Below are 20,261 nucleotides of genomic sequence, written 5' to 3' on the forward strand. Positions count from 1 at the left end.
CCTCACGCGGGCTGGCCTCGGGATCCTACTTTCAGCTTTCATTCCCTTTCCTCTCCTAAGAGCTTCCACCCACTCCCTGTTACTCCGCAGGCTTTTCTTTCTTTCTCGTCTCCTCCAGATGCTGCAGATTCGAGGCAGGACCCACAGAGACTGTTCCTTCAAGCAGTTCTCTCAGGTCTTGCATAACCATCCTTCAGAAAGAGGTGGCAGTGCCACGTGCTCTAAGAACGCAGGAGGAATTCTGAGGGGAAGAGCCAAAGTGCTCACAGGAGTCCAGGGATCCATGAAACACCTCCTTCCAGGAAACCAGTTAAGAGGCTGGGTTGAGATTTGCCCTCTTCCCATTAGTTGTCAATGAGATGTTGGCAGAAGGCGGTGTTAATTATTCCAAGCAAAGGACAGCCCTTCAGGGGTGGAATGCCATCACGTGAATTCCACTGCTGGGCTTCTGTGCACGGAAGCTACCGTGCTCTGTGGAGCAACTGAAAAAACAGTTCAGAGACATCATTTTTTTTTGTGTACTTCACCATCATCTCAGCATGTCAACTGGACCGAATCTCCTCTTCTCTTCTAATGAAGGAAACAGATAAAGCTGCGTCCTGCTGCCTCTTTATCTCCTGCTACTCTGCTCGTTCCGTGTCACCCAGGCAGACCTCACCTCGTCTCTAACACCCCTCCTGGTGGGGATGAAAGGTGACAGCGCGCCTGGGTCCAGAATAAAGTCCTGACAAAGTACCACCATATCTGCATAGTCTATGACTATTTACCGTTAAAATAACGGTAAGTCAACCTCAGCGGCTCCTTATAAAACATGCAGCAATATCCTCTGTCTCAAAAGGGGCTTTCTAGCACGGTGAACAGAGCAGAGTACCACACAGGTTCAGGGCAGGCAGAGGGAGTGGGCCAGGAGAAAAAGCGTTACAGGCTGTGGGTAGAGAAACCCTGAACAAAATAAAAGAACATCGACATACTCTCCAAAACATAAAATCCCATTAAATGTCCTTCATTTCAGAGGAAATAGCTATTTGCAGCTGACTGACTAGGAAAAGCCACAATTTGATTTCAGTTCAGTCGCTCAGTCATGTCCGATTCTTTGCGACCCCATGGACTGCACCTCGCCAGGCCTCCCTGTCCATCACCAACTCCCAGAATTTACTCAAACTCACATCCATTGAGTCGGTGATACCATCCAAGCATCTCATCCTCTGTCATCCCCTTCTCCTCCCACCTTCAATCTTTCCCAGCATCAGGGTCTTTTCAAATGAGTCTGTTCTTCTCCCCATTATTCTCCTTTGGGGCTAATATTTCTTCATTTGAGAGCAGTCTTTTATATGGGAACGAGTGAATCCATGTGAGCTCCAACCAGGTAATCAAAATCAAAGCAGGCTGGCAAAACGCTTCTCCCAATAAGTTTAAAATCTGACAGAATGCTTTAAATTCAAATAAGCACTGGAACTTGCTTTGTGGGCACCGCAGGGTTTTCTTTAAAATTTAACAGATTACAGGCAGTCTCTGACTTAGGGTTTTCCGGCTCTACAATGGTGCGAAAGAGATGGGCCTTCTGTAGAGACCCTACTTGGAATTTTGATCTCTTCCCGGGCCCAGTGATGTGCGGTACAATCCTGTGTCCTCAAGGTGGGCAGCTCCCAGGCAGCCAGGCGACCGCGAGGGCCAACAACCGATACACTCACCACCATTCTCAAGACGGCTGCTCTGCTTTCAGTGCAACAATCAACAAACCATGTGAGCTATCCACCATCAAAGATGCATGTGATACACCTAACCTTTGTTAGCCCCTACAGTGGCTCAGACAGTATAGAATCTGCCTGCAATGCTTGTGTGAGATGAGCTCGACCAGCCGCAGGCTGATGTGTGTGTCTGAGCACGTTTAAGGGAGAATGGGCTAAGCTATGATGGTTCGGTAGGTTGGGTGGATCACATGCATTTTTTACTTAGGGTATTTTCAACTTATGATGGGTTTATCAGGATGGAACCCCACGGTAAACTGAGGAAGAGCTGTTATTATCAGATAACATACCATCAGGCTCGCTGTAAAACAGCCAGAGATCTTACACGTGGTTACAGCTGGGAAGCACCCCAGAGAGGACAACTTCCGATTCTCCATTATTCCACTGAAAGGAAGGATGCCTATCCAAAGTCAGCCAGCCGATGAGGGACAGACGCGAGAGGTGCATGCAGGGCTCTGGACCCCACCAGGCCACGCTCTGAAGTGATGCCCCAAGGGACGTGGATGAAGCGGACACACTTGCAACAGGCTAGTGTCTCCACACGCAGGAATCCCGCCGAAGGGCCAGGAGCAACAGTGAGACTGACCCAGCTCTCCCAAGCCTCGCGGGATCCACTCTGGGCTCCCGTGTCTCTGGATTCCATTTCTTATGGGAGGCTGGTTCTCTGTTTCAGGAGGGACCGCTTCTAGCCATATTTTTAAAAGTTACTTAAAAAATTGTGTAGGATTTGAATAATGCTGTAAGAATTAAGATTATGACAATCCTTCAGGACTTTAAATGAGGATAAGTTTCTTATTTTTCCAGTGACTTAAAAAAATCCCAGGAGGGGTGTCCAGACTGGCCTCAGGACAGGGAAGACTCTACAGATTTCCCCACTGAGACTCCACAGGTGAATTTTGAGGAGGAGCAGAGCCTCAGGAATCAACTGGGACAAACACGAACAAAAGGGCATGGAGAGGCACTCGCTTCCCTGTAGTAGAAAGATCTTTACTTAATGTGGCTTTAGTTTATCCCAGTAGACAACTGCAGTGGTTGTGTCATTTAAAATTTCCGTCTGTGAAAGTATCATATCAGATGGAAGAAATCACTGGGCTGTATTCTCTTCTCTCCTCCCAACCTACCCAATATAAACCCTCCATGACTCGAGAATGTCAAACCATCCATTTATCTTAAGACTGCCTGCATCGCCTTTACGTTCACACTGTTGGGAGTCTGAACAGTGAATTTCCACAAGTTCAGTATCTAATCTCAACATCCCCAAATACCTTGAGTATATACGTATAAAACTTTTATCAATCAAACATTTACTCTTGATTTCAGTGTTTTAAGCAGTTATAAAGCCCAAAGGCCAAATAGTTTTCAAGTAAGTGACTTTTATTTTTCTCTGACGTTTCACAGTCAATTTCTACAAAACTTCATACTTCCTCAAAAGAATTCACATTTGGTAAAGAAACCTCTACCGTAAAGAATTCATAGCTGGAAAGACACTTCAATATATGCACAGGAGTTACTGTTCTGCCAAAGGAATCAAAGTCAGACAATACCATAATCAATAACAGCAAGGAGAGTGTAATAAATTACAAATGTCACCAAACTCCATTCCCATAACCAATTCAATCAGCAGCTTTTTCTAGATGTGTTTCAACACTTCCAACACCATCTTGCCAAAACTTCTCTTAAGGGTTGGTGTGAGTTAAGAACGGCTTTCAGAAAACAGCTTTGCCACAAAACCTCAGACGAGATCAGGTCATGCATCAGAAGATCGTGACTACTTACAGCCGTGTGAAACCAACGCAGGTCCTTCTGGTCAACTCCGAGGTTCCTCGCTTGTGAATCTGGCTTCTGGCCCCACACGTCTGCTAGCCTCAGTGGATGTCTCTCTGCTGGACCGGCTTCTCTACCTGGCTTCATCTGCTTACTCCTCCACTAGGGAAAGAACACCCAAGGCAACATCCTAGAGGGACTCGCGGCACCAAGTTATAAGATCAGAGAGGAGCCAGGGCGGGTGCTGCTTCTCCCTGCCACTCGGCAACGAGCACTGGTGATGGCTTTCGGTGTCTTCTGCCTGACAGAAGGGAAGTGCAAACCTTCATCTAGGAAGAAGAGTCCAAGACGCATACGGCTCCACAGGGGAGTTTTCCGATGGCATAAATTTGGTTCTCAGCAAGTGTCTTCAGATTTTTGACTCAGTAAGACTCATGCCTGGTGCCCAGGCTGTTCTGAATGCACCTGTTTCTATGGCTTTGCTGCCAAACATATTCTGCCAAAAAGGAAGCTTCCTAGCATGGTGTGCAGAGCGGAGCTGAGGTAGCACCACACAGATTGAGGGGAGGCAAAGGGAGTGGGCCAAGAGAAAAAACATTAAAAGCAGCTGAGCCTGCTTGAAGACCTATTTGCTCCGATTTCTGACACTGTTCTGAAAAGCATACGGCAGGTAATAATTCTGTGTTGATCAGGAGAGTCTAAGAGAGTTTACCGGGTTGTTTATTTCTAAACTGCGTCTGAAAACAAAATGCAGGCAATTCGAAGCCTTGTCATTTTAAAACTATGTGAAGAGTTACGACTACACAGTAAATATGAGCATTAGCTTCTAGCCTTGGAAGAACTTCAACACCATTTTCCTCGCAGAAAAAATGAAGTTGGTCATATAGGATTTAAGATTTTCAAGAGAAAGAAATTTTTTAAATGGGAGGATAAGAAGTTGGCAACTTTACAACCTAGAAATCTGGTTTACAATGAAGCTGAAAAAGTATGTATCACCTGCAAGTTCTCATAATACTCTCTATTTCTAGATGGACTTCACAGAACCCACTATACCTTTGGCTTTGCTGCCAAAATCCAATGCATAAGGAAACATGGAAGACTGCTCCACATCACTGTGACATCAGACGAATGAAAACTCTGGATGTGGAAAGAAAATGGATAATAAGAATGTTTTCCAATTTTTTGTAGACTTGTATGTCTACCTTGCAATGATTTTAATTCAAAGTTAATCAAGCTTAATAATATTTTCTTTCTTCTTTTTTAAAAACAAGACGGCAAAAGAAAAGTGGTAGCAGAGGGCTGACTTGTATTACACAATTGGAAACCATGAAGCTGTCTTTAAGATTTTCACATGTAAAACAGGTTGCATTGTTTCAAAAGAGAGAAAAATAAAAAGGCATAAATTACTAGAATCTTCCAGCTCCTCACCAAGAGATGCTAGCCATTTCTCCTTTCTTTAGACTCTATGAGTCAAAAACGCAATTCATCAACTGGAGCTCCAGATGGTCCTAAATCCATTCTATACAAATCTGAAGTATTTCGCCTACCAGTTTAAGAGAAATCTGGCTTATGATTAAAGTGTAAGAGTGAACAGTGCTACTCTTTCCCATTGACTTTCAAGTTTAAAAAAAACAAAGCTTTAAGCGATTAAGTGCTTGCATCCGAAGAGCAAAGCATTTCAGGTTTCTGCCAAAGGGCACAGGGCCTTGTAGAAGGCAAGCACCCTCCTCTTACACTTTCGTCTGTGACTAAGACCTTCAAGAGAAGATCCATGAAGGGCTCCTTACTTATGTCACCTGCTCCCTGATTTACAGGTGCTGCTCTGTGCGCTCATCGGCGCCACTGCACCCTCAATCGCGGCTGGTGAGTGGGGTGGCGGGAGGTGACAGCTAGAAGGCCCCGCACAATCACCTCTCACACTTTGCCCCGTGAGCCATCAAACTGCCTGCAGGCTGAGGAAGAGGGACTCATGGACACCCAAACCTGAGGTCCTCGCTGGAACAGAGATGAAGGTAAACTGTGCATAGACCACAGGTTAAGACAGCAGTCAGGTCCTGGCATGTGGCTTCGTAAGTGAACCAACGAACAGTCTGAGTTTAAAAGGAAAAGATCTCATTTAAGCTTTGGGAAACAGGAGTAGGTAACAGTAAAAGTTAAAAAGAAGCACTCAAGTAACAGGAAAATATGCCTTTGATGTTATATGTCTGGCTGCTCAGAGAATGCTTCCACGTCACTGCCAGTATGACCTGACCCTGACGTTAAAGATGCCTGCAGCCTGGCCCAGGCCTGAGGAGCCCTGCTCTTAGTGGCCTCTATGAACAGCCGGGTCTGTTCCTTGAGCTGGTCAAGTTCCACCTGAGTTGCCTGGTTCTGACGAATCAACTCCTTGGTTTTCAAAGTGATCTCCAGCAAACCGGATTTGTGCAGGACTACCAGGGTATTCTGAAAGCGCCTGTGCTTGCTCTGCCGCTGCTCTGCAAAGCCATCTGGGCTGCGGCAGAAGTGCTCAGCGGCCCAGAGAGCGGAGCTGTGACTGGCAGCCGGCGGGGACAGCGGGGAGCTGCTCTCCACCCCAAGCAGGGTACTGTCGGATGCGCAGACAGGGCTGGCAGGGGAGGCAAAGGTCAGGCTGGGAGCTTTAGCCACGTGGCTGCTGGATACTGGCTGCAGAGTCTGTGGACTGCCACCCACCACCAGGGAGGGCACGCCCTGCAGAGCCGAGTCCTCGGCAAGCTTGGCGCTGGGGGGTGCGGGGGTTGGGGGCCGGGGTGGGCCAGCACTGGTCTTGGTTGGCTCGCGAGCAGACAGGCCAGGCCCCAGTCTCTCAGTACAGACCTTCTTCTGCATGCCACCTTCTCCTCGTTCTTCTGCGCTGAGGGAAGAGCCCCTTTTGCCGGGGTGAGGGGCTATTTTGGTGTAAGAATTGAGAATGGGCAAGTAGTTCCTGGAGTCCGACTTTTTCTCACCGGTGTGACATGGGCTGACAGGAGACGGGACGGGTGGATGAAGGAATAAGAGCTGTGGCTGGGCCGAGATCACTTCAAAGGAGGGCTGGACAGTCCACGACTGGAGCTGGGAGGAGCTGCTGCCCTGCAGACAAAGGGAAAGAGTGGCAAACTGCTCGTTACCCGCGGCTGTCCATGGGGCAAAGCAAATACTCAGATGGAAGGACAGAGCTTCCCACACATGGGGTAGCCCTTCTTGACAAGACTGGAGATGAACATGGCTTCAATATTCACTCGGGTCTGATGTCGTAGATTTTCTCTCTTAAGGGAAAACTGGAGGAAATGGCTATTTTTATTCAAGTGCTGTCACTCAAGAGAAAGAAAAGCGTAGGCAGGTGGAGTAATGACACAGTCAGGGTCACGACTGAGGCAGTGAAAGCGCGGACAGTACGATCTGCTGGCGTAAATTGAAACGTGCTTGTCTCAACACCAAAGTAAAGTCTTCCTTTAGTTACTTGTGGAATCTCTTTTACGTGAAAACAACTTTTGATTAAAAATTTACGTATTTTTTAAAAAGTTACCTATTGTCAGGAGTCCATAGGTCTGCTTTTATGGCAATGACCCCCCACAGCCACAAAGCTCTGCAAGGCAGTAACAGCCACCAGGTGCGGTGGCTTCCACACTGTGTGTGATCTTACAAGGTTGTCTCAGTATTCCCCTGTCTTTGGGCCTGGTTGGAAGCAAGGCTCTCCTCATTGAAATGAGGAGATTCGAGAATAAAGTCATAAACACCTGAGGCCAGGCAGAAGAGGCTCTTCCCCTTGGTGGAGTCACGTGATTTATGTGTGGAAAGTGATGGACCCTGCTCCCACGTGGGCACCTGATTTGCACACATATTCAGCTCCTTAGATACCTGGTTAGGAACTCTTAGCCAAGTTCAACTACAGTTCATCTCCTGTGCAAAGGGTGGGATGACCTGGAAAGTCCACTCTGGAGTCCTCCTGGTGTTCAAATATACTCTGAGAGGCACTGCAATAGCAAGCAAGCAATGCAGGGCCTAGCAAACACACACCCCCAGCAGAGGATATACAGAATCAGGAGTCTCTCAAAGAGATCAGCCCAGTGCAGCTCAGCTAAAAGCAAAACTTCAGGCTGTCCCCTTGGTCAATCACATCACAGGGGCTGACCTCCAAGGCAAACAGACCCAGAAAATACCTAATTCATTGTTCTCCCAAGATTACTCTTTCCAGTGCTGCTGTTATGCCACTGACATAGTCTGTTTGTCCCAATTATTAGATTTGTACAAGGTTGAAATCACCTAAGGGAATACCAGACAAGATTTTAGACTTGTACAGGATCTCAGAATCATTTCACATAAGGCGTCATGTTAAAGATGAGGAAATTGAAGTCCACAGTGATGAAATAATTTGTGTGTAAGAAGACATAGTCTGGTGACACAACTGGAATCAGACTCACAAGAGAAAAATACCTAAAACCAAGCAGCAATAATTAAGACATTATATAATAAGCAAAGATTTTTAAAATTTGGATGTGCTGGAATTCCAGCATATGTGAAAACACAAAACCCCTAGACCGCTCCATCAGGTCAGTCTGCCCCCAAGCCTCCTGTCTTCTGATCAAGCCTTGCCAGTGGGTCTTTATCCTGAAGACGACAGCTCTGCTGGGCCCGCCTCCTCACCAGCAACTGCGGGCTGCTCTCCACCTTCTGTAGCTCCCACAACACCCACAACAAAACACACAGATGCCTAAGAAAGAGTGACAAGGGGGCTGGAGAGGAAGGCAGAGAGGAAAGAGCAGAAAACAGGAGTCCTGAGGCACACTGGTGGGGCTCGAACAACCTCATTTGGGCTCCGTTTCATGTCTTTATTTTCAGATCTCGTTTCAGTGAGGAGAGCCGTGCTTCCAGCTGAGATATGATTTGTCAAAGCAAATATCTTCAAATTCTTTTTCCAAACTCACCAGGTTGTCTTGCTGAAAATCAGTTTGAGTTGCTCAGCAATAACTAGGTAAGAGTTAAGACGTTAGGATTTCCTGTCAGGCTTACAGCCATGTTCTTCCACCTAAGGTGGGAAGGTCACCTACACACAGCCAGATTGCAAACTTCACTAGCTTCACGCAGCCTCATCAACAGAACCACGAGAAGACTAGTCTGTTTCAGAGCAAGGCAGGATAAGGTTACATGTTCTTTAACTAAGTTCATATGACTGAGTTCTCTGACTCAAACACTGGGGCTAAGCTTAGATTTTTTTATCTAAATCTTTTCTTTCAGATCTAGATAATAACCACATAATTTGCACAGTTATGTAATAAAACCTAAAACAAGGTACTATTCAATTCTATGGCAATGCTGTGTGGAATCTGGCTGATTACTAAGAAAATGCTCAGAATATAACATGAGAAACAGGGAAACTGCCTCTACTTCTCAAATACTTCTCAAAGTTCCCAGGGAAATTCAAATTAAAAAAAAGAGCCTCTTGCTTCAACCCTAAACTCTGTCAAATCTTAGATGTACTATGGAAGTTAGGACATTTCTACTTGGTTCCTTTAAACATGACTAAACTCCAATACCTTGGCCACCTCGTGGAAAGAGTTGAATCACTGGAAAAAGACTCTGATGCTGGGAGGGATTGGGGGCAGGAGGAGAAGGGGACGACAGAGAATGAGATGGCTGGATGGCATCACCGATTTAATGGACATGAGTTTGAGTGAACTCTGGGAGTTGGTGATGGACAGGGAGGCCAGGCGTGCTGTGATTCATGGGGTCGCAAAGAGTCGAACACGACTGAGCGACTGAACTGAACTGAAGGCATTCCAGACACCTGTGGACAAATGAGGGGTGGTCTTAAAGTCTGGAAAATAAGAATACATGTCCTGACTCTTGTACTCCTTTTTTCAATCCAGGTCAGTAGCTAAAAGGCCACACCCTCTTCCCAGGAGAGCAGCACGTGTGTTGATGTGGTTTCTGGTGGTCTGCTTCTCACATCCCTCCTTGGCGGAAAGAAACTGTGCACAGGAAGCTCAGAAACTCGAGTGTGCAAAGAAGTGACGAGTGTGCGGTCCTCCTCACCTGTTTGACCAGCACATTCTTCATGACCACCATGGGGGACAGTGTCGGGAAGGCTCCGCTCATGGGCTTGGAGCTTGGCCTTGGCCTGTCCTCTCGGCTCCAGCCTAAGGCGCTCAGCATGTCCTCGGACTCCATCTGCTCGGCCGAGCTCAGGCATTCTGAGCTCCCATCTGCTGGGCAGAGAAACGGTCAGTTCACTCAGCCTCCCAACCAGTCCTCCTGGGGAGCCACAGACCCCCTGAAATCGAATGAAACATTTGTGATCCGTGCTTTTGAGAATTCTTCCAGCATGTCTATCTTTCATAGGATTCTCAATGGGAGGCATAATTATCCCTCCCACCCCAGAGATTAAGGATCACTGCACCAGGACAGCAGACTTCCGTTCTAACTCTCTTATAGACAAAAGCCAGCATCAATTAGGGTACATGTGAAAGTAATCATCACCAGTCTACAGAAGTGGGTAAAGGCTTCAAAGTTAGCTCATTACTTTTAAGAATCTAGGGTTGAAAAGGGAGAGGAGTGTGCATGGAACCTGAGAAAAGATGAAGATCTTCAGAGGCTCCAGGCACCGCATGATGTAATAATAACAAGGAACAATAAAACCCCAAGACTTACCACCATGCTGAAATCAAAATAGATGCCTCCTAAGTTTCCTAACTGTAAGTCTGGATAAGTTCATCAAGCTGAGGCTTATGATGTCTTTCTTTGTTTTCCTCCTCCACCCAGCTAAGCACCTCCTTTGTTAGGGTCCTAAATGCATGCTGAGTGTGCCTACTGGGGATCCTGTACAACAGGTGATGGAAAGATTCTCTCCACGACCAAGAAAAGAAGGTTGCGCTACGTGACATCCATAAAGAAAGGATTTGATTAGTTCCTTGCTGGAGTAAACCAAGAGACTGCCAGTAAGGAGGCTGGGAATACCCTAGATGCTCGTCAAAAATCTCAGTGTCGTCAGGATGAGGCAAGGCTGGAATGTGACTATAATTTAGAAGAGTGGAACTGTCAACACTTGCCTTTAATCAGATTCTCCAGAGATGCTTTTCAGAAATTATGGGTCTTGGGGACTTCCCTTCAATCTATGGAATTGATTTATCTGGTGTCCAGGCACATGTATTTTCACAAAGCACCACAAGTAATCCAGATGTGCACCTTTAGTTAAGAATTCTTGGGCCAGAAACAAAGAACTTCAGAAGAAAAGTACGTACCTAGTACATGTATCTTGTTTTCTATGCAAATGCCATTCTGCATGAAAAGGAAACCAGGGCTCCTTGGAGAAATGGCTGATGTCTTTGGCAGGGAAGCCTAGACATCTTACTGTCCCAGAAAGCAAGGAAGCACTCAAACACAAATGCGAGACATCAAAGACACAGGTGCTGTCCAGAAGGGACCCCCACTGACCCAATGTGGGACAACCTGGTATCAGAAAGAGTACCGATGATGGGCTGACAAACCAAATCAGGAAAGAATTCCGTGAATCCACAGTGATGCTCAGAACAGGGGGCAGAGAAGTGTTTCTTTACAGAAGATCATCAGCTAATAGAATGTAAAGGAATGATATAGAATTAGATCACCATTTTTCAAACCACAAATGTAATAACTGGTTCAGGCAAGCATCATCAGTGGATGCAAAAACCAGTGGTCAAGAGGTTGCTGGCAAACAGGAGAGTCACACAATCTCAAAGTATCATCACATAAACTGCTTATTAATTACAAAGAGAAAGGAGTACTTTTATAATAAAGAAAATACAATCACTTCCTTAATCAGAGCATCACCAAGAATAAGATAAACCTAGGAGTCACCTCATGTGTTGCAATGAGAAGGATATAACATCAAAAATTTAGTTTTCTACTTAAAAAATGTTTATTCTGCTTCTAATACTGGAGAAGCTACCAGAGAAGTCCAGTGTGAAACATCCTACAAAACAACAGGCCTAACTCATTTAAAGATGTCGATTTCATGAAAAAAAAAAGAAAGGGAAGACAAGGGAACTGTTCTAGACTAAGATCGAAAAGACAGGACAATGAAATGAAATGCACAACCTTCAACTGAGTTCTGCACCCAAAACAAGCAAATATACAAAAAAGACTAACAATTACAGAGGACACTATTGGGACAATAGGAAAAATCTAAATACGGACTGTAGCTAATAAATAACTGCCAATTACATCACAGCCCACGGTAAGTGAAAGGGTAACTCCAGCAGCGATGACGCCACTGGCACCTGGCCCAGAATTGGCTGGAGACCTCCACTGGGGCCACCTTCTGGGGCATGCGAGTCTGAGTACTTTCAATACCACCTTATATCTGAACAGCACAAAACTTAAGGCACTGCTGCACTGAGAACAGGAACTTTCAGAAAAACTACCCTGACCGTGCAACATGCTACAAAACAGCTGGCCTGATGGAGCTGAAGTTGTCAGAGGAAGTACCAAAATGGCCACAGTATTGAGAGTAACAAGGGGTGGGATTATGGTTAATATTTATTTTCTTTCTTGCATGTACCTAAACTTCTAAGCTTCTACAATGAGCATATATTACCTTCATGGTATTAAAAAAAAAACCCAAATATGATATTAAGACAGAGAGGGGGAAAAAAGACACTAGGCCTGTAAAGTTTCCCAAGCCTGTCTGATCACAGGCACCACCAGAGACACTTGTGCAGAGAGGAAGCCCACGCGCCAGGCCTCCCCGCAGGCCCCCGATGTCACAGTCTCCAGGAGAGGGGCCCGGGGTTTCTTAACAAACGCCTCAGACGAGCCTTATGATGAGGTGAGCCTGGGAAACAGCGCAAAAAGATGGAGAAGAAAAACCCAAAGAGCTACATGCTGGCCCTAACTTTCCTGAACTGTCCTTATTCGAATCCCTGACCCAGTGTTCTGTTCCTCTTGGAGCAACAATCGACTGATAACCATGCTTCCCCTGCAGCTTTACCTACAGAGAGAAAATTTACCAATCTAAGGATGAGCGAGTTCAGGCTTCCTAAGAGCTGCATTTCTCACTATAAATTCATAAATCGACAAAATGGACTGATTAGTCTCTGTGGGCTGGAAAACAGAAATCTTCCTCCAGGAGAAGCCTCCACTCTCGGGATGCTGGCCCAGGCCGAATCCCCTGGCATCACCCCTCTGCATCCCCTGGGCCAAAAATGTTGCCACTCAAGCTGTATTTAAGCCACTACTCTCAGACCTGGAGATTAAAAAAAGCCTCAGCACAAAATTAAAAGATTTACCAGGTGTGCAGCTAGTTCTTTCAGAAAAACTGGTAAGGAAAACTGTCCTGCTTTCTCATCTCTAATAGGTACTCAGGTTTGGAATGGGGCCAGGAGACTCACAGACCAAACACAAACAGCAGACACTGGCAGGGATGGGCTGTCAGGAGGAAACGTTTTTAAACACAGCAAAACACTTTCTTAGAAAAAAGGTATCTTAACAAATTATATACTACCTTTGTTTAATTTGTTATATGTGGTGACAAGATGCACTTTTTTTCCAATGTGATTATTGGAATGCAGTGTAACTACAATATAACTATTCCTGTGAGAAAGGAGGAAAGACAACAAAATTATGAGTATTTTATATCTTTGTGCCCATAACCACTTGCCACAGCGGAAAACGTGTAAGATTTGAAGTTGAGAGTCTGAGCTGAAAAAAGACGTCAAACCATTCCTTCAGAACTAACCCCACTGTGACTCTGATGAATACCCTGCCATGTGGCAACAGAACTACCATTTTAAGAGACCAGAGAGCCATTCATTTCTCCTGTGGGTGAAATCTTCCCATCCTTATCACACAAATGAGTTTCACAGAGGATGTTTTTCAGGCAAATCATTCACTACAGTGTAGAAAGGATAAGGTAATTTTAACCTGAAAATCCAGAGTCCTTATCTGACTCAGCAGCTGCCAGGCCGAGCTGACGAGACGCCTTTTTCATCTCTGAGCCCTTGCTTGGTTTGGCTGACAGCCTTCGAGAGCCCTCTCTGGATGGGTTCTTCCTCTCCATGTTTTACTGGGCTGCGAGGGGACTCATCAGTACTCTTTTCGTCTGGACTTCCCTGTGAAAAAAACAACAGACAGTTACCTAAGAAGTCACTGCCTGGAGAGCTGGGACAGGTGAGCCAGCGGTGAGTAAAGTCAGGGCAAAGGACAGGGGCCTCGCCCACGTCCTCTGCGGGCACTTTCTCAGAGGTCTCAGCTAACAAAGGCTACACATTTACTCAGCAGGAGAACGGTTTCCACCCAAAGGCAGGCTCACTGTCCTCTCCCTGCCCTCTAATTCTATTACAAATGCAGAGCACACAGACCATTCAGTGGAAGCTTTGTAAACTGCTAACAAAGGCACATTTGATTAGCTCTCTGGAATGCTCCCTGAGGGAGAAGAGAGGAGAGGGGATGCCCACCTTGGACCAGGCCTGCTTCCCAGGATACATCTGCAGGCCTGAGACTTTCTGCCCCCTCCCTGAGTGTAGTTTCTCAAATTAACCTTTCAGTTCTTTAGAGGAGGTAGTGAACAGAGAAAAAAACAACTCCTTATATACGCATGCCACCTTCTGGCTTAGAAAGTGCGTCTATGCACACGGAAGACCACATACAACAGTGTGCATAAACATTATTGATGCTAAGATTCTCTCATTTGAACCTCAAAACATCCTTCTCAGTTGTTACCCCATTCTACAGAGGAGGAAGTTGAGGCTCAGATAAGTTTTATTCAGTCATTTAAAAATATTTCCGAGTGCCTGTTGTGAACTAGGCATGGTGCTAGGAATGGGGGTACAGAGCAGGAGAGATGCCCAGATCTGATCCAGTGACGCACAGCTAGTTCAAAGCAGATCCAGACTAGGTTAGCAGCGCGAACTGTGAGACCAATGAGCCCTTCAAGATATTTTAACAGGGCCCTCTGAACAGCCAGGGCTTCCACGGTGGCTCAGATGCTAAAGAATCTGCCTCCAATGCAGGAGAGCTGGGTTTGATCCCCCAGGTCGGGAAGATCCCCTGGAGAAGGGAATGGCAACCCACTCCAGTATTCTGGCCTGGAGAATTCCACGGACAGAGGAGCCTGGCGGGTTACAGACCACGGGGTCGCCGAGTCGGACACACCTGAGCAACTAACACTTTCACTTTCTTTTCTGAACAGCCAAGGGATGGCAGCTGGAAAAGCGGCGCAGTAAGAAAACAAGGATACTGCAGGGAAAAGAGAACAGCGGTCCAAAAGGTAAAACAACAGCAACAACGCAACTGGGTAGGTGCTCCAGTCTGAACGTGTGTCCCCCAAAATTCATATATGGAATCCTAATCCCCCAAGGTGACAGTATTAGGAGGTGGGGCTTAGGTCATGAGGGCTTGAGTGCCTTAGGCTCCAGAGAGGTCACCAGCCCCTTGCACCACAGTCAGTGAGAAGTCTGTGACCCAAAAGAAGACTGTCCCTGGACCACGCCAGCACCCTAAGCTTGGACTTTCACCTTCCAGAACTGGGAGAAAAAAGTTCCTGTGGTTTATAAGCTACCCAGTCTGTATTATTTTGTCATGACAGCCCAAATGGACCAAGGTAATATGTTTAAGCAACACCTGGTGGCGTTCTTATTCATGATTCATTTTCAACTCCATCCATTTATCCTGAGTAGAGAAAAACATGGGCCCCCTGTCAGACAGCTGTGTATCTGAAAACACTCTGAAAATGCCAAGTGTGAACGTTTCTGCTAATACAGGATCTAGTAAAGAACATCAACCACTCCAGAAGCAGAGGAGGGATTGGAAATAAAATTAAGTAGAAGCCAAGGAGAAGGCAATGGCAAGTCACTCCAGTACTCTTGCCTAGAAAAATCCGACGGATGGAGGAGCCTGGTAGGCTGCAGTCCGTGGGGTCGCTAAGAGTCGGACACGACTGAGCGACTTCACTTTCACTTTTCACTTTCACACATTGGAGCAGGAAATGGCAACCCACTCCAGTGTTCTTGCCTGGAGAATCCCAGGGATGGGGGAGCCTGGTGGGCTTCCGTCTATGGGGTCACAGAGTCGGACACGACTGAAGCGACTTAGCAGCAGTAGCAGCAGGGATGCTTACAGGCATCCTGAACAGCTCTCTTGCTCTTTGGCATACAGTAGAAGTGGACTAAAGGGAATGCACACCGATCAGAATCAGACTGAATTAAACACAATTCCCAGTCAAAATCAGTCTGTACCTTATCTAACTCATTCAAGGCACGTGGCTTCCCCACTCAGTGCACGTCACGCTGAGCACTCTTTGATGGAGCACAGTTAGTACTATGCGCATGAAAGGAAAGGGCCCTGTCACACCTCTCATTAAAAAAAGCGCTGAGTCGTGTCCGACTCTTGTGATCACACGGACTGTAGCCCACCAGGCTCCTCTGTCTGTGGGATTCTCCAGGCAAGAATACTGGAGTGGGTTGCCACTTCCTTCTCCAGGGGATCTTCCCAACCCACGGATCGAACTCAGGTCTCCTGCACTGCAGGCCCTGTCACACCTCGCATGGCACTATACAAAAGCACAAGTTTGACAGCACGGACAAGTCAGTTTAAAAAGCAAAATAAAATGCAAAACTGTTCTCTAATTCAATCTGGATCTTTCTGTATGAAACCCAACAAACGGACACAGTTTCATTCTCCTGAAATACTGCTGTCTGAAATTGAACAGAGGGCTTCTTCAAAAATGGCAGCAGCTCTCCCTGGTGGACTGGCCATCAGACTAAATTCAAGCCTGACCCTTCGACTGATTCAGATTAGCTCATGGCATTTGCAACTAATTCAAAACTTGACGAAGTCTCACATTACCTTATGAAATGGATTATTTTACAGGCATTTGAGATAAAGCATCCCAACTTCTACAATCCTTCCAACAAGACAAGGAACAAGGTCTTCTACTGTTACTAAGCTGCAGTCAATGGAGCTACAGAAAATACACAGGAATTTATCCTGCTCGTCTGAGAATTTTCAGGACAATACTGATTGTGGGGTCAAAATGCTAAAATGTTGACGTTAAAAGGAGAACAGTTGTCAACATTTTAGATTCTGGAGAACTGGTGGCAACTGGAAACAGACTGCATACTCTACTTCAGAATAATAAAGTGACTGCTTTGGATATGGAAGTGCTAAAAATATGAAAGCCTCTGTCCTAAGTAAAATTCTCTTTCAGCAGTCTCAGCATCCCGGAGAAGTTCAAGAGAGAATGAGAACAAAGGGTTACATGCCATCCGACCTTTCCTCTCTGAGAGAGGCACTTCCCTCCCAGGAGTGGCGCCGAAGTTGTCAGTTAGCCAGTGAACAACAGACCCGCTCATACTCAGCACAGACGAGGCCCTCGACCAGAGAGGCAGAGCGATGGCATTCACCACCGGTGCACTCAAACCCAGGGCCATGCCGATGGCAAAGTCTGAAAACTTCAAGATTACGTTCCCAATCAGTATCACTTTACAATAAAATCAGATGCTCATAAGCTGACCAGCGGTTGAAGATGGGTTACCAAGCTCATACCCACCATGCCATCTCTGACTCCTGGCACAGAACGGAAACCACGCCAACTGTCTTACACACATCTCAGATCCTCACAAGCCTAACTCTGCATTAGAAGGACTCTGAGCCAAGCTTGAATTGACCTGAAAAAGGCCTCTTAGAAGTGCACGTGTAACACATGGTCCAAAAGGTTCCCAGAGAGAGCAGTCAGTATACACTAAGACTCAACAACGGAAAGTGAACCAATGTATCTAGAGGGTTACATCAACAGGCGTAAGAAAAAATCCTAACAAGCGTGGCACGGAACTTGGTTCTTCTATTTATGCACTTCTTACATTAGAGTCTAACTACTCTGCTCATCTCTTCAACCTCAAGGGTTGACTTTTCACCTCTGCAACCTCAGCCCCTAACAATGCATGTGTGAAGTATACTCATAGAATAATAAATTCCAACAAACCTTCTGTCCTGCCAAGTCTCAGGACAGCCCTACCAGTTTACCTGTCACCAAAACACCTGAACAGCTTGAAGATCTGGAGTCTGCATTTCCTGGTCACCTCAAACACCACGGTCACCTCACGATTTAATGTCTAGGTCTGGTCTCCTGCAGGAAACAGGTAATTCATCCACGCCTCATTTTAAGCCAACCCCTCATTTTGCCTTTAAATCCAGCAGCCAAACTAAAGGTTGGTCTAATCCACAATCTCTATGGAGATTTAGGCTTCTGATAAAAAGGAGGCCCAAGGTATACAAGGGAAGGATCTGAAAAGCTGCTTGCAGATCCCTCTGTAATAGACAACTTGGCAACTTTCCTGAGAGCTCAAGTTCCCTTTAAAATGTGTCACGTGTATAACAGACGTGCACAGACAGAGGTGTGAGGTGAAAGCCCAAGCAGAGGCTTAAATACAATAAAGATACACGACCAGAGAAAATTAAGACCTTACCACCCAGAAAGCCATGAATAATGCCAGTTGGAATTATAAATGCATTACTAGGTTTTTCTCTGAAGTCATTTTCTCTTGGTCTACATTTTCAGAGATACCAATCTGGGGGAATGTCTGTGGATTTTAACAAAAGAGAAAAAAAAAAAACAATAACCATCCACCTACATCTCTAATACTCCTCTTCCCTTTCACAACCATTTGCACGCTTCGATTCCGAAACCGGATTCCATACAAATGTCCTCTATTTGGAACCAGGTATGTATGCTTACTGATTTTCCTTTTTCAAAGATCAGATAAGACTGGAGAACTTCCTCAAACCCCCCTGCCTGGAGAAGAGTTCCCAGTTAACAGTGCCCACCCCCCGCTCCCCATTCGCACCAGCCCACGATACATCTGTGCCAGACAGCAGGAGCGCCCTCCAGGCACCCACCAGCCTGCCGGCTCAGCAGGGCAGAACTGGGCAGACCCTTGGACTGTGCTGTGACTGGCATGCCACCAGCCTGCTAGGGCAAACGCCCAGGCCATGCAGTGCTGCCAGGACTTGGGCAATCACAGGGAGCCTGGCTGCGGCCCGGTGCCCTGGGGCCTGGATGGATCGGAGGTCCCCTGAACCCACCCACTGTCAACCACTCACTCCGTACTTGGCACTGACTACCTTCTCGGCCACCTCCCCGCCCCCTGGCACCACGCCTGGCGCAAGCTGGTCACCCGAGGGAGAAAAGTACCAGCAAAGTGGGTGACAGCGAGTCTCTGGAAAAAGCACACCTGTGCCCCGGGTCCAGACCTGGGCGCTACCCACCCCGCGCCCCCACCCCACAAACCCAAACGGGGCGGGGTGTGCCCAAGACCCTCACAGGGTTACCAGCGGCACCTGGTCCCCACACAAAAAGCCCTCCTCACCCGGGACCTCCTCGCCCACGCGGTCCGGACCCTCGCAGCAAAACCAACCGACTAAACGGGGCAGGGAGCGTCGCCCCCTGCTCCATCACCCCCAGCTCCCACCGTCTGGCCCTCGGCACCCCGAAAGTGCCCGCTCTCCGTCCTGCCTGGTCCCGCCTCCTCTCCCTTGCGCCCGCTCCCTCTCCTCCGGCCCCTCGCCCAAACCCCTTTCCCCTGCCCCCGCAGCCCTCCGTCGCTCACCTAGGACCGGAGTCGCAGCTCCACAAGCGGGCGACCCGTGGGCACGGCGGCGCATGCGCGAGCCCGGCCCCGCGGCTCCATGACAACCTCCTCGTCGTTATCGTAGTCGTCGCCGCGTCTCAAGCGCTCCCCGTTCTCGGCCGCCGGCCCATTTCTCCTCCCCGCTCCCCGCAGCCTCCGCGACGGCTTCCGCCAGTCACGTGACGCGGCTCGGAGGACCCGGCACCACCGAGACTGCTCGCGGTTCTCCTAGAAGGGCCCTTGGAGGCGCCCGCTCTTCCGGTCTCAGCCGGAAGACGACGTATGCACGTCGTCCTCGGGGGCGGGCGTCCCTTCAGAGGTCGGCGCTCTCTCCGCGGAAGGCGGGCGTCTCTATGGTTAGTAGTTCCTCAGGCCGAGCCGCCATTTTGTGCGGGGACCTTGTGCTACGGAAGCTGCTGTGGAGCAGGCGTGGGGCGCGGTTCTGGAGAAGCCGGGGCGGGTCGGCTTCTGGCAGACACGGCCGGAGGCGTGATTCTTCTGAGGGCGTGGGTGGAAGTCAGCCCGGGGAGACGGCTCTGTCGGTTTGTACCCCGAGACGCCGTCGGCGTTGGGGACCGGGACGGGCCATAGGCTGACTTGGCGCGAGCCCGAGCGGAAGCCGCCGGGCAGCCTCGCCGGGTCTCCGCCCGAAGGAGGCTTGCCCGGACCGCGCCCCTACCGCCCCAGCGCTGCTCGTCTCGTTGCCGAGCCTGTCGCGGCAGTCGGTTTGCCTTCCTTACCTCAAGACAGCGCTTCACGTGGCAGGGACGCAATCAGTATTTTTTTGATGGGTGATTTCATGTCATTTGATGTATGACTCATTGTGCGACTGACCGAAATGTTGAGTTTCAAGTGGATCCTGTTTCTCAGGACAGTTCTCGAAGTGTCACCACGAACAACGTGTTATCAGCTAAACAAAAAGGGGGGGTTGCGATCAGTAGAAGTTCCGATGCATTGAATCAGTGAAGGTGACCTCCTAAATTAGAAAAAGTTAGTTTACAGTTGGAAAAGGGGACATGGATGAATTTAAAGATTGCCACCGGTAGAGGCAAGTTCTGGAGCTGCCCTGTCCAGTAGGGTAGCCACTAATCACGAGGGGGTACTGAAACTGGTTAAATGAAATGAAAAAGTGTGTTTGTTTTTTTTTTTT

General features: G+C 47.7%; 1 protein-coding gene across 1 annotated transcript; it reads right to left on the reverse strand.

The window, feature by feature from the left end:
• Positions 1-2,201: 2,201 nt before the first annotated feature.
• CIPC (CLOCK interacting pacemaker) lies at positions 2,202-19,876 on the reverse strand. Its single transcript, XM_055436063.2, has 4 exons — positions 19,091-19,876; positions 13,410-13,597; positions 9,546-9,715; positions 2,202-6,602 (listed from the first exon to the last, which is right to left on the reverse strand). The coding sequence occupies exons 2-4, from the start codon at positions 13,543-13,545 to the stop codon at positions 5,709-5,711; spliced, it is 1,200 nt and encodes a 399-aa protein (XP_055292038.2). The 5' UTR covers positions 13,546-13,597; positions 19,091-19,876; the 3' UTR covers positions 2,202-5,708.
• Positions 19,877-20,261: the final 385 nt, after the last annotated feature.

This window comes from Moschus berezovskii, chromosome 9 (genome assembly GCF_049115385.1).
Source record: "Moschus berezovskii isolate FMDL1 chromosome 9, NW_MosBer_1.0, whole genome shotgun sequence".
Classification (NCBI taxonomy): domain Eukaryota; kingdom Metazoa; phylum Chordata; class Mammalia; order Artiodactyla; family Moschidae; genus Moschus; species Moschus berezovskii.